This window comes from Quercus suber, unplaced genomic scaffold, assembly GCF_002906115.3.
Source record: "Quercus suber isolate HL8 unplaced genomic scaffold, Cork oak 2.0 scaffold_478, whole genome shotgun sequence".
NCBI lineage: Eukaryota > Viridiplantae > Streptophyta > Magnoliopsida > Fagales > Fagaceae > Quercus > Quercus suber.
Window position 1 is genome coordinate 426,440 of NW_027069929.1, and position 12,284 is coordinate 438,723.

A 12,284-nucleotide genomic window follows, 5' to 3' on the forward strand; every position below is an offset into this window, starting at 1 on the left:
ATATATTTCATGCTTGAATATTTTATTCTAAGAACCCACCAATAAACAATGTTTTCCTCCATTTCTATCTTCCAAACCAAAACAACTTCATGGATTTTTTTTCGTTTCTCTTTTCTTTCCTCTCCCCTCTCTTCCTCCATTTCCTTTCCCTTCCCTTTACCTTGCTTTTGCCAAACACAGTGTAACATTTTTTGTTTTGTATGCATTAATATTTTACTATTTTAAGGGTTTTGTTAGTGGAAAGTTTACAAGGCATAATCTTGACTCTTATATTATGAAAGAATGGTTAGGATTTTAAGAACTCTATGTAATAGAGTTTCCCAAGAACTTTGGAGGGTCTGGATACATACGTGTCTAGCTTACACCCACTTGTCCACCCTGAAAAGTGGACAATAGGAAGAAAGAATGAGCCTCTATGCGTGAGATTGCATGATTCTTAGGGAACAAAGGCAGAATTCACATAGAATTAGCTCACCATCTTAAACGCTTTGTTTGAATTGGGCGAAGGTGAGAGAAAGGTAAAGAAAATGAGAGAAGGGAAGTCATTTTCCTTGTTTGGTTAGATGAGAGAAGAGAAAAGTGGGTTGATTTGGAATGATTAAATTTCCATGAAGGGAAAGGAAGAGGAATTTTGGGGTTATTTTATAATTTTTATTATTAATTACCAATCTACCATTCTATTCTTCTTACAAATCATATCTTCATGGGTATAAATGTAAAAACAAATATTTTCCATTCCATTCTCTTTGAAAACCAAAAAAGGGAAAGAATTTGTCTTCTTTTTTTTCCTTCTTACATCCAAACACACATAGAGGAAAACATTTTCTCTTTTCCTTTTCCTTCCCTTGGTGTTTTCTTTCATATTCCTTTTCCCTAGATGCCCCCAAACATAACCTAAATGAGCACGACTCTAGACATCCGCCCATAATCGTAGTCATGACACCTTCCATGCCCCACTTAGAGAAAATGGAGGAAATCTTGGTAGTATGGTCAAATGGTTTGTATATAAATTCATACCAAAAACTACCATGCAAAGATATAAGAGAAATTCCAAGAGACTTTTATGTTTGAGATTTTGATATTAAATGAGCTAAATTAAGCATTGAAAGAGTTTTGGTTAGCGCCACACCGGTGCCATTCTTAACTTAGTGAGTTTGTCTCTCTCATGTCTTCCATAACTCATTTGAATAAGTTAACCACTAAGATTATTTGCCTCACCTAAACCAAACTGAATTTTAAGTTCGCCTAAACCAAACTGAATCTTAAATTCAAGGTTCGTATAGAAGTATAGAACAATAACACAAACACGAGAATTAGTACAAGAACACTCTTATAAGTTTCCCACCATCAAAGAAATAGAAAATACACACACTACCCCTGTTAGAATGCATACAACATGCATATCTAAAGTTACGCAAGCGGCAACTCCCCAGACGGCAAAACACTACCGCACCAAGATCCTTCAATCTCCGATCATACGCCACACAAGGACCACCTTAATTCAACAGTTGACGTGTGTTGATTTTGATCTTTGACTTTGTATTCAACTTCATTTTTAGCATAGATTCTGATTTTGGAGTTATTATTTATGTATAATGATCCAAGAGGCTAAGAATAGTGCATAGTGAATTCTCAATAATTAATGAGAAGAATTTGAATAATAGATATATATGCAAATTTGAGCATTTTTCTCATAAATTAACCAAGGATAAAGCAAAATAAAGAGGTAATATATCCAGAGTTTCCAATACTTATAGTACAGTGCTTGTGATGACATCTTCATTATGATTCATTATAGACATTTAATCTCTCTGGCAACCACCATGATCGCTAGTCCACTCAGCTCCACATCCATAGCAAAACTGGGACGTACACCTGCAACCAAATAAACAATAGCTTTTGCTTATAAAAAAAAAACTTCTTGACTCATTATAATTACATCAGCTAAAACCCGTTGAAAGTCCTACTTTGGGCATCTTAAATCATAAAATTATGTAACACATAAGAGGGCTAATTAATTGAACAAGGCATCTAATTTTATTGTCCCTCTCTAGCCAGAGCAAAATGATAACATTACTATGCCCCAATGTATATATTTTAGATCTTATCACACAACCAACTTAATAGGCATAACTATGCCCCAATGTCTCTGTTTTAGATGTTATCACTCAACCAACTTAATAGGCATAGATACTCTTACACTTGTTTTTCTACATTCAATTTCATGTTTTAAAATGTGGATATTTTCATATCAATTATGGATATTGATGTAAATGAATGTAAGAGAATAGTTTACCTTAATAATATAAGTACCACACACTAAGAAAATGCTAATTATATTTCGCATGCTAAGTTATATACTGCCCATACACACTTTAGCTGAAATCATGATTTGAAAACACGATTTTAGTTATAATTGTGAAATAGTAAAATCATGTTTTTGAAATACAATTTCACAATTATAACTAAATGTCTCATTCACACAATTTGTAACTATACTACTCCTAAGGAAAATAATCAAAGGCTCAAAGAACTCTGAACACATGTTAACAAAAAACAAAAAAAAAACAAAACCAACATAATATACATTTTTCTACTAATTAACATCACTAATTTATATAAGGTCATTCTAAGCAAATAATTCATGCGTAATTATGTAAAAATTACATGACAATCCTAGTTTTAGCTTGTTCAATTGGTCTTGTTATCAAATAGATAAAAGTTTGTTCAACTGGTTTTGTTATCAAATAGAAAAAAGTTGGTTCAACTGATCTTGTTATCCTAGTCTTGTTATCAAATAGAAAAAGTTTTGAATGTGGCCTATACTAAAAATAAACTAATTGGTATTTTATCTTGATCTCATAGATATCAAATCTGATTGTAAATATAAAAAAATGACATGACAGGGAAGAGCAAAACTGACCTGCAAGTCATATGTAAACAACCATCAGTCCTTTCCACAAAATATTTGCAATGGGGACACCTCCTCCATTTCTTCTCCTTAACAAGCTCCCTCAACATGAGATCATCCCTCCCTCTCTCATCCTCGTTCAATCTCTGGAACTCTTCGCAATCCACCCCTGAATGCCAAGGCACATAACACACAGCACAGAACAATCTGTGGCAGAACGGACACTCTGACTCCCTAATCGCTTCCCCTTCTTCATTATCATTCAGCAACATTGCTGAACAATCCTTGAAAGGACAGTAAAACCTCTGGGAACCAAACAGCGCTTCACATAGCGCCTCGTCCCACCTGTCCAACACGTCTTTCGGAAGCACTTCCCTGCAAGCATCGAGTTCTATGACACTCTTGCAGTCCAATCCAGGGCAAGTAACAGTGGTTATGCTCTCTTGGATCTTTGTGGCAACGTGTTTGCCAATGCAATCAGAGCAAAATGAGTGAACACAGCTCTCAGTTTTGAAACAAAAACGTTCTAGGGTTTTCCTTATATATAGAAGTGTTTTACTTGAACCCCAAGACGTTTAAATAGAGTTTGGGCTGAACTGGAACTCTGCAGAAAAATAAATCTGTACGTGGTTCGATCGATCAAGTCTAATTTTCGATCGATCGAGCCTTACAGATTTAGTCCAATAAATCTGCACTCACTCGATTCTAGTTTTACAAATAAACATACTTTGAGCAAGCCTAAACAAGACTAAACAACCTGTTTTGATCATGGTTTGCTAACAATACAAATTAGAGTTCTAAATACATAAATTCCTAAATCTTTAGAACCTAACACCGTGGTTGGTTCTCCAATGCAAACCTGCAAGAAAGCCTGGGAAAGAAGTGTAATACACCGGTGTGGTGTTTGCTAAAAACACTCTGATGCTTAAGTCAGAAAGGGAGAGAATGATCCAGAGAGCAAAAATGACTTGGAGTGGGTTTTGGGTGAGTGTTTGTGTGTACCTTTGGATTATGTTATTCCCTTCTTTTATAGTTGTTTTCCCGTCTTTATGGATAATGAATTCTGGCATTTATGGGCAATGGCTAGTGCGTCATGAATGGGAGCTCTAAAGCACACAGCTCCCTCGTTACCGTTGCTTCGCCTGTTACTCTTATTATGGAAAAAATAGGGATATACCCCTTTCGGCGAAAAGTTCCAGCAAAATGCCCCATTTTTGAAACTATTTAGGGATATGACCCAGTTTTGAAACTCAATTTTATCAAAATCGAGTTTTGGTATGGAACTCAAGTTCCTTGAAAATTTTCAAGTGGAACTCGAGTTCCACAAATTTTATTTTTTTTTTTAAAAGTTTAATTTGGCTACAACTCGATTTTCTAAAAATTGAGTTTTACATTGAATGAATATTATTGTATTTCTCAAGTGATAAAATATACATGAGTGTCTTTATATAGAAGGCAAAGTGTGTAGTACAAGTATGTCTATTATTCAAGTAAACAAGGTGAGCCTAAAGCCCATAACCTATTACACGTTAACAGCCCCCCTCAAACTTAAGATGGGTGTGAAACCAACTTGACGTTGTCAACCAAAGCATAAAGATGTCCCTTAGGATGTGAATTAGTGAAAATATATGCTAGTTAATCTTTAGAAGAGACCAAGAACAACTTGAGAGCACTATAGACAAGATGATAATGGATAAAATAGCAATCTATCTCGATTTGTTTAGTTTGTTCATGGAAGACATCATTATGAGCAATATGAATGGTACTCTAGTTGTCACAATAAAGAGGAGTAGCAGAAAATGTGGACACTCGTAAGTTCTTAAGAAGCCATCATAGCCAAAGGAGTGCAAATGTGGTATCAACAAGAGCACGATATTCTACTTCAATACTAGAGCAGGTCACAAGGGTTTGTTTCTTACTTCGCCAAGAAATCAGAGAAGAATAAAAAAAAAAAAACAATAACCAGTGGTGGACCTGCGATTAGTGGGATCTCCTGCCCAATCAGCATCAGAAAATGCACGGGGAACAAGAGGAGATTAAGCAAAGTAGAAAAGGCCATGGAAGAGAGTGCCCTTCAGGTATCAAAGAATGCACAGAACAGCAACATAGTGAGTTGATAGTGGAGCAAACAGATACTGACTCACCTGGTGAACAACATAGGAAATGTCTGGACAAGTGATAGTGAAATAAACTAGGCTGCCAACTAATCATCTGTAAAGAGAAGAATTAGACAATGGTTTCCCCCTTAAGGGAGTCAGATGCGCATTAAGTTCAATGAGAGTGTTAACAGTCTTGCTATCAATGAGTCTAACTCGAGACAAAAGTTCAGAAGCATACTTGACTTGAGTAAAATAGTGCATTTACATAAGAGGAGTGTGATGAAGAAATAAGGCAGAATCATAATGACTAGCAATGTAACCCAAGTGTGAAATGGTAGAGCTGAACTTAGCAAGCCAAGCTCGTGGAGCTTGTTTAAGGCCATAAAGTGCACGTCGAAAGTGACAAACCTTGTTCGGTTCAATAGAGAGACCAGGACGAAATTGCATATAAACTTCTTCACTTAAATTCCCATTAAGGAAGGCATTTTTGTCATCCATCCGAAAAAATGTCCCATTTATTGGTAGCAGCAACAGCTAAGGGGGCACGAACAAATGAGATTCAAGCAACCGGAGCAAATATCTCTCCATAATCAATCTCATACTCTTGTGTAAAACCTTTTCCAACAAGACGAGCTTTATATCTCTCAATGAACCCATTAGAGCAAGTCTTGATCTTGTAAATCCACTTACAACCAATCACAGATTTCCCAGGGAGGAGAGTCACCAAATCCTAAGTATGGTTTTTAGATAATGCATCAAGTTCCTCTTTCATTACAATCTGCCATAAAAGGTCAGTGAAGGCCTCACGATATGTGTGAGGCTCGTGCAATGTAGCAAGAGTATTGTAACAATGATAGTCAAGTAAATGTGCAGGAATGGATCTTACCCGAGTTGAGTGATAAGGTGGAATGTCTTGTGCAAGATCTTTAGCGGAGTAGGAGCAGGGAACCCAAGGTCAAGGTTAGGTGGCTCATCTTCGATCTGTTCATCTTCCACCTGTGCATTAGAGGGTGATATAGGAAAGGCATCAAAAATATCTAGTGGTTGGACAGAGAAGTCTATAGGAGGATCAAGAGCAACTATAGAAGGAATATGTGGCTCATCTGGAAAAAAATCTAAGACATAGGAGGTAGACCGTATTTTGTTCACCCTCGATTTGCGTGTCGAACCTCGAAAAATTCAAAAATATCATTTTATCTCCATGGGGCCACAAGAACATCCAAAATAACGTAGTGCAACCCGTTCGGACATCAAAGCAACCAAAGTGCCCTTTTTAGCTAAAATGACCAAAATGCCCCTAGTCGACCCTAGGTTTGACTGAAGGTCAAACGAGGTCAAAACCCTCAAAAAACAACACTTTTCATAGTTTTACATCAAACTCAATCTTCTCAGAGATTTTTGGCCACTTTGACCAAGTTTGACCCAAAGTTGATCTTGGGTGAGCTCAAAAATTCTAATTTTGAGCCGGCCGTCAAAACGAGTTGAAACCGATGCCATTGCGAAGATTATTAACTTATCATTTCAATGACTATTCATGGGTCGAAATTGGAGCTAGAAAGACCGAGATATCATGAAAAATGGGATAATGCACCGATCGATGCACTTTTAACTTCTGAGAGCCATAACTTTCGATCCGACTGTTGGATTTTCAAGATCCATACCTTTTTAGAGACAAGAAGTCAAAGTCTTTCCAAGGGTGTTAAGATCAAACCAATCAGAGGCCTTTTGAAGTTGGCGGCCCTTGAAGGGCTGCCACCTCGAGATTCACATCGAGGCTATAAAAAGCCCCAGGCACCCTTCAGACTAAGAGAACAATCATTTTTCTGAGTTTTTCTCTTCTACACTTTGGATTTGGGGTTTAGAGGTGTGGATGTAGCTTTTTAGCTACCATCTATACCCCTAACCTTCTAAATCTTTTTCAAGCATTTATCTTGATATTTTTGCTTGAATAACATGATTTATTGTTTTCTTTAACTTGTTGCTTGCTTTATTTGTGTTTCTAGTTTAAATCTCTTTGCTTTTATGCCTTATGCCATGTTTCATGCTTAGATCTACATACTTACATGTTCATATGTTTAGATCTACATGCTTTAGGCTTTATGCCATGTTTTTCTATGTTTTGTGCCTCTTTTAGTTCTACGTTGATGTTAGAGTTACGTGCTCACATGCTCGTACGATGTTGTTGGCTATGCTTTGCTTGGATCTATGTGTTTTATATGTTTATTTCCATGCTATATGGTTAGATCCTTGTCTTCACATGATTATATGCTTGGATCCATGTTCTTGCACGTCTATGTGTTAAGTTTATATAGTATACAACATGCATATCTAAAGTTATGCAAGCAGCAACTCCCCAGACGGCAAAACACTACCGCACCAAGATCCTTCAATCTCCGATCATACGCCACACAAGGACCACCTTAGTTCAACAGTTGACGTGTGTTGATTTTGATCTTTGACTTTGTATTCAACTTCATTTTTAGCATAGATTCTGATTTCGGAGTTATTATTTATGTATAATAGTCCAAGAGGCTAAGAATAGTGTATAGTGAATTCTCAATAATTAATGAGAAGAATTTGAATAATAGATGTATATGCAAATTTGAGCATTTTTCTCATAAATTAACCAAGGATAAAAGCAAAATAAAGAGGTAATATATCCAGAGTTTCCAATACTTATAGTACAGTGCTTGTGATAACATCTTCATTATGATTCATTCTAGACATTTAATCTCTCTGGCAACCACCATGATCGCTAGTCCACTCAGCTCCACATCCATAGCAAAACTGGGACGTACACCTGCAACCAAATAAACAATAGCTTTTGCTTATAAGAAGAACTTCTTGACTCATTATAATTACATCTGCAAAAACCCGTTGAAAGTCCTACTTTGGGCATCTTAAATCATAAAATTATGTAACATACTAACACATAAGAGAGCTAATTAATTGAACAAGGCATCTAATTTTATTGTCCCTCTCTAGCCAGAGCAAAATGATAACATTAATATGCCCCAATGTATATATTTTAGATCTTATCACACAACCAACTTTATAGGCATAACTATGCCCCAATGTCTTTGTTTTAGATGTTATCACTCAACCAACTTAATAGGCATAGATACTCTTACACTTGTTTTTCTACATCCAATTTCATGTTTTAAAATGTGGATATTTTCTTATCAATTATGGATATTGATGTAAATGAGGGTAAGAGAATAGTTTCCCTCAATAATTAGGGTACTACTACTACACACTAAGAAATGCTAATTATTTTTCACATGCTAAGTTATATACTACCCGTATACACTCTAGCTGAAATCATTCACACAATTTGTAACTATCACCACTCCTAAGGAAAATACAATTTCACAATTATAACTAAATGTCTCATTCACACAATTTGTAACTATCACTACTCCTAAGGAAAATAATCAAGGGCTCAAAGAACTCTAAACACATGTTAACAAAAAAACAAAACCAACATAATATACATTTTTCTACTAATTAACATAACTAATATTTATAAAAGGTCATTCTAAGCAAATACTTCATGTGTAATTATGTAAAAATTCACATAGAATTAGCTCACCATCTTAAACGCTTTGTTTGAATTGGGCGAAGGTGAGAGAAAGGTAAAGAAAATGAGAGAAGGGAAGTCATTTTCCTTGTTTGGTTAGATGAGAGAAGAGAAAAGTGGGTTGACACACATAGAGGAAAACATTTTCTCTTTTCCTTTTCCTTCCCTTGCTGTTTTCTTTCATATTCCCTTTCCCTAGATGCCACCAAACATAACCTAAATGAGCACGACTCTAGACATCCGCCCATAATCGCAGTCATGATACCTTCCATGCCCCACTTAGAGAAAATGGAGGAAATCTTGGTAGTATGGTCAAATGGTTTGTATATATTCATGCCAAAAACTACCATGCAAAGATATAAGAGAAATTCCAAGAGACTTTCATGTTTGAGATTTTGATATTAAATGAGCTAAATTAAGCATTTAAACAGTTTTGGTCAGCGCCACACCGGTGCCATTCTTAACTTAGCAAGTTTGTCTCTCTCATGTCTTCCATAACTCATTTGAATAAGTTAACCACTAAGATTATTTGCGCCATTAACATATATCAAGCTGAATTTTAAGTTCACCTAAACCAAACTGAATCTTAAATTCAATGTTCGTATAGAAGCATAGAACAACAACAAAAACATGAGCATTAGTACAAGAACACTCTTATAAGTTTCCCACCATCAAAGAAATAGAAAATACACACACTACCCCTGTTAGAATGCATACAACATGCATATCTAAAGTTACGCAAGCTGCAACTCCCCAAACGGCAAACACACTAACGCACCAAGATCTTTCAATCTCCGATCATACGCCACACAATGACCACCTTAATTCAACCGTTGACGTGTGTTGATTTTGATCTTTGACTTTGTATTCAACTTCATTTTTAGCATAGATTCTGATTTTGGAGTTATTATTATGTATAATAGTCCAAGAGGCTAAGAATAGTGTATAGTGAATTCTCAATAATTAATGAGAAGAATTTGAATAATAGATGTATATGCAAATTTGAGCATTTTTCTCATAAATTAACCAAGGATAAAAGCAAAATAAAGAGGTAATATATCCAGAGTTTCCAATACTTATAGTACAGTGCTTGTGATAACATCTTCATTATGATTCATTCTAGACATTAATCTCTCTGGCAACCACCATGATCGCTAGTCCACTCAGCTCCACATCCATAGCAAAACTGGGACGTACACCTGCAACCAAATAAACAATAGCTTTTGCTTATAAAAAGAACTTCTTGACTCATTATAATTACATCAGCTAAAACCCGTTGAAAGTCCCACTTTGGACATCTTAAAATCATAAAATTATGTAACACATAAGAGGGCTAATTAATTGAACAAGGCATCTAATTTTATTGTCCCTCTCTAGCCAGAGAAAAATAATAACATTACTATGCCCCAATGTATATATTTTAGATCTTATCACACAACCAACTTAATAGGCATAACTATGCCCCAATGTCTCTGTTTTAGATGTTATCACTAGATACTCTTACACTTATTTTTCTACATCCAATTTCATGTTTTAAAATGTGGATATTTCCATATCAATTATGGATATTGATGTAAATGAGGGTAAGAGAATAGTTTCCCTCAATAATATGGGTACTACTACTACACACTAAGAAATGCTAATTATTTTTCACATGCTAAGTTATATACTACCTGTATACACTCTAGCTGAAATCATTCACACAATTTGGAACTATCACTACTCCTAAGGAAAATAATCAAGGGCTCAAAGAACTCTGAACACATGTTAACAAAAAAAAAAAAAAAACAAAACAAAACCAACATAATATACATTTTTCTACTAATTAACATCACTAATTTATATAAGGTCATTCTAAGCAAATACTTCATGCGTAATTATGTAAAAATTACATGACAATCCTAGTTTTAGCTTGTTCAATTGGTCTTGTTATCAAATAGATAAAAGTTTGTTCAACTGGTTTTGTTATCAAATAGAAAAAAGTTGGTTCAACTGGTCTTGTTATCCTAGTCTTGTTATCAAATAGAAAAAGTTTTGAATGTGCTCTATACTAAAAAAAAAACTAATTGGTATTTTATCTTGATCTCATAGATATCAAATCTGATTGTAAATATAAAAAATGACATGACAGTGAAGAGCAAAACTGACCTGCAAGTCATATGTAAACAACCATCAGTCCTTTCCACAAAATATTTGCAATGGGGACACCTCCTCCATTTCTTCTCCTTAACAAGCTCCCTCAACATGAGATCATCCCTCCCTCTCTCATCCTCGTTCAATCTCTGGAACTCTTCGCAATCCACCCCTGAATGCCAAGGCACATAACACACAGCACAGAACAATCTGTGGCAGAACGGACACTCTGACTCCCTAATCGCTTCCCCTTCTTCATTATCATTCAGCAACATTGCTGAACAATCCTTGAAAGGACAGTAAAACCTCTGGGAACCAAACAGCGCTTCACATAGCGCCTCGTCCCACCTGTCCAACACGTCTTTCGGAAGCACTTCCCTGCAAGCATCGAGTTCTATGACACTCTTGCAGTCCAATCCAGGGCAAGTAACAGTGGTTATGCTCTCTTGGATCTTTGTGGCAACGTGTTTGCCAATGCAATCAGAGCAAAATGAGTGAACACAGCTCTCAGTTTTGAACATCTGGTCACTATCTTTCCTATCCACACAAATCTCACAGAAGCTATGTGATGATTCTCCAGCTTCTTTTGCTGGCTCTGGTTCCGGGGTTGGAAAAATTACTTGTATTGTTGGCGTTGGCGATGACATTAATGGCAATAAGGTTAAGGCTCCATTGTTGGCCAATTTGGCAGTGACCACAGAGCCCATAAGAGCCTCTTGGAACTGCAACTCTTCTGCATACTTCTCATCAGATACAGGCAAAATCACACCTTCTTTTTCATCAAACACTAGTGAGAAGTAGGAATCATCTACCTGCTTAAGATCGAAAGAAGCTGATTCTTGTGCCATATTACAAATTCTGAGTCAATGATCAGCTTCTTAGTCTTTCTCTTTACTAAGGAGAAAGTGTGTATGGGGGTTTAATATAATGGAAATGATCTTACTTTAGAAGTAGCTTCGCTTGGAAGAAGTCATTTCTTATTGGGCCCATTGGGAACTCCCTCATTTAAAATTTAGACTTTTGGACTAAGGCTAAACAGGAAAAAGATAAAGCACAGAGAAATTAAAAGGTGAATTTTCAACTTTATCTGACCCAAACTTTTTTTTTTTTTTTTTAATTTCAAATTTTATTTTAGAGAACCCCACAAGGAAGTTAGGCTAGTCGTTCTCACGACTAGCCTAACCCGGCCCAACCAAATATAAAAAAATAAATAAAAAAAGGCCCCTCGCTGAGTCGCTTCCTCCCACCTGACCCAACTATTCTTCATATATTACATTATTACATGCCTTTATTTTATTTTACTTTTTAGATTTTGTTTTAAGGATTAAATGGTTTTGTTAGTTTCAGTGCTGCTCTATGTATTTTGAGGCAAATATTTTATAATTTTTTATTAAAAAAAAAAAAAAAAAAAAAAGCATTTTGGGTACTAAAGCCCTAAGAGTGAAGACTAAAAAAAAAAAACAAGTTTTTTTGTGAACTATTTTTTTTTGGTTNTTTTTTAAAAAAAAAAAAAAAAAAAAAAAAGCATTTTGGGTCCTAAAGCCCTAAGAGTGAAGACTAA

At 35.6% G+C, this 12,284-nt stretch overlaps 2 protein-coding genes across 3 annotated transcripts; both read right to left on the reverse strand.

Annotated features, from left to right (window-relative positions):
• Positions 1–1,639: 1,639 nt before the first annotated feature.
• Positions 1,640–6,507, reverse strand: LOC112001859 (E3 ubiquitin-protein ligase RSL1). Its single transcript, XM_065762883.1, has 4 exons — positions 6,390–6,507; positions 5,897–6,113; positions 2,924–3,448; positions 1,640–1,875 (listed from the first exon to the last, which is right to left on the reverse strand). Exons 1-4 carry the CDS (start codon positions 6,505–6,507, stop codon positions 1,803–1,805), a joined length of 933 nt encoding a protein of 310 aa, XP_065618955.1. The 3' UTR covers positions 1,640–1,802.
• A 1,046-nt stretch (positions 6,508–7,553) lies between these two features.
• On the reverse strand, positions 7,554–11,707 carry LOC112029903 (E3 ubiquitin-protein ligase RSL1-like). Of its 2 annotated transcripts, XR_010624734.1 has the most exons (3): positions 10,739–11,707; positions 9,667–9,789; positions 7,554–7,810 (listed from the first exon to the last, which is right to left on the reverse strand). XR_010624734.1 is itself a non-coding variant. In XM_024062586.2 (2 exons), the coding sequence occupies exons 1-2, from the start codon at positions 11,569–11,571 to the stop codon at positions 9,717–9,719; spliced, it is 906 nt and encodes a 301-aa protein (XP_023918354.2). In that variant the 5' UTR covers positions 11,572–11,707; the 3' UTR covers positions 9,534–9,716. The 2 variants fall into 2 exon arrangements, 1 of the variants encoding a protein (XP_023918354.2); XM_024062586.2 differs by lacking the exon at positions 7,554–7,810 and having other exon boundaries at positions 9,534–9,789.
• Between the last annotated feature and the right edge of the window lie 577 nt (positions 11,708–12,284).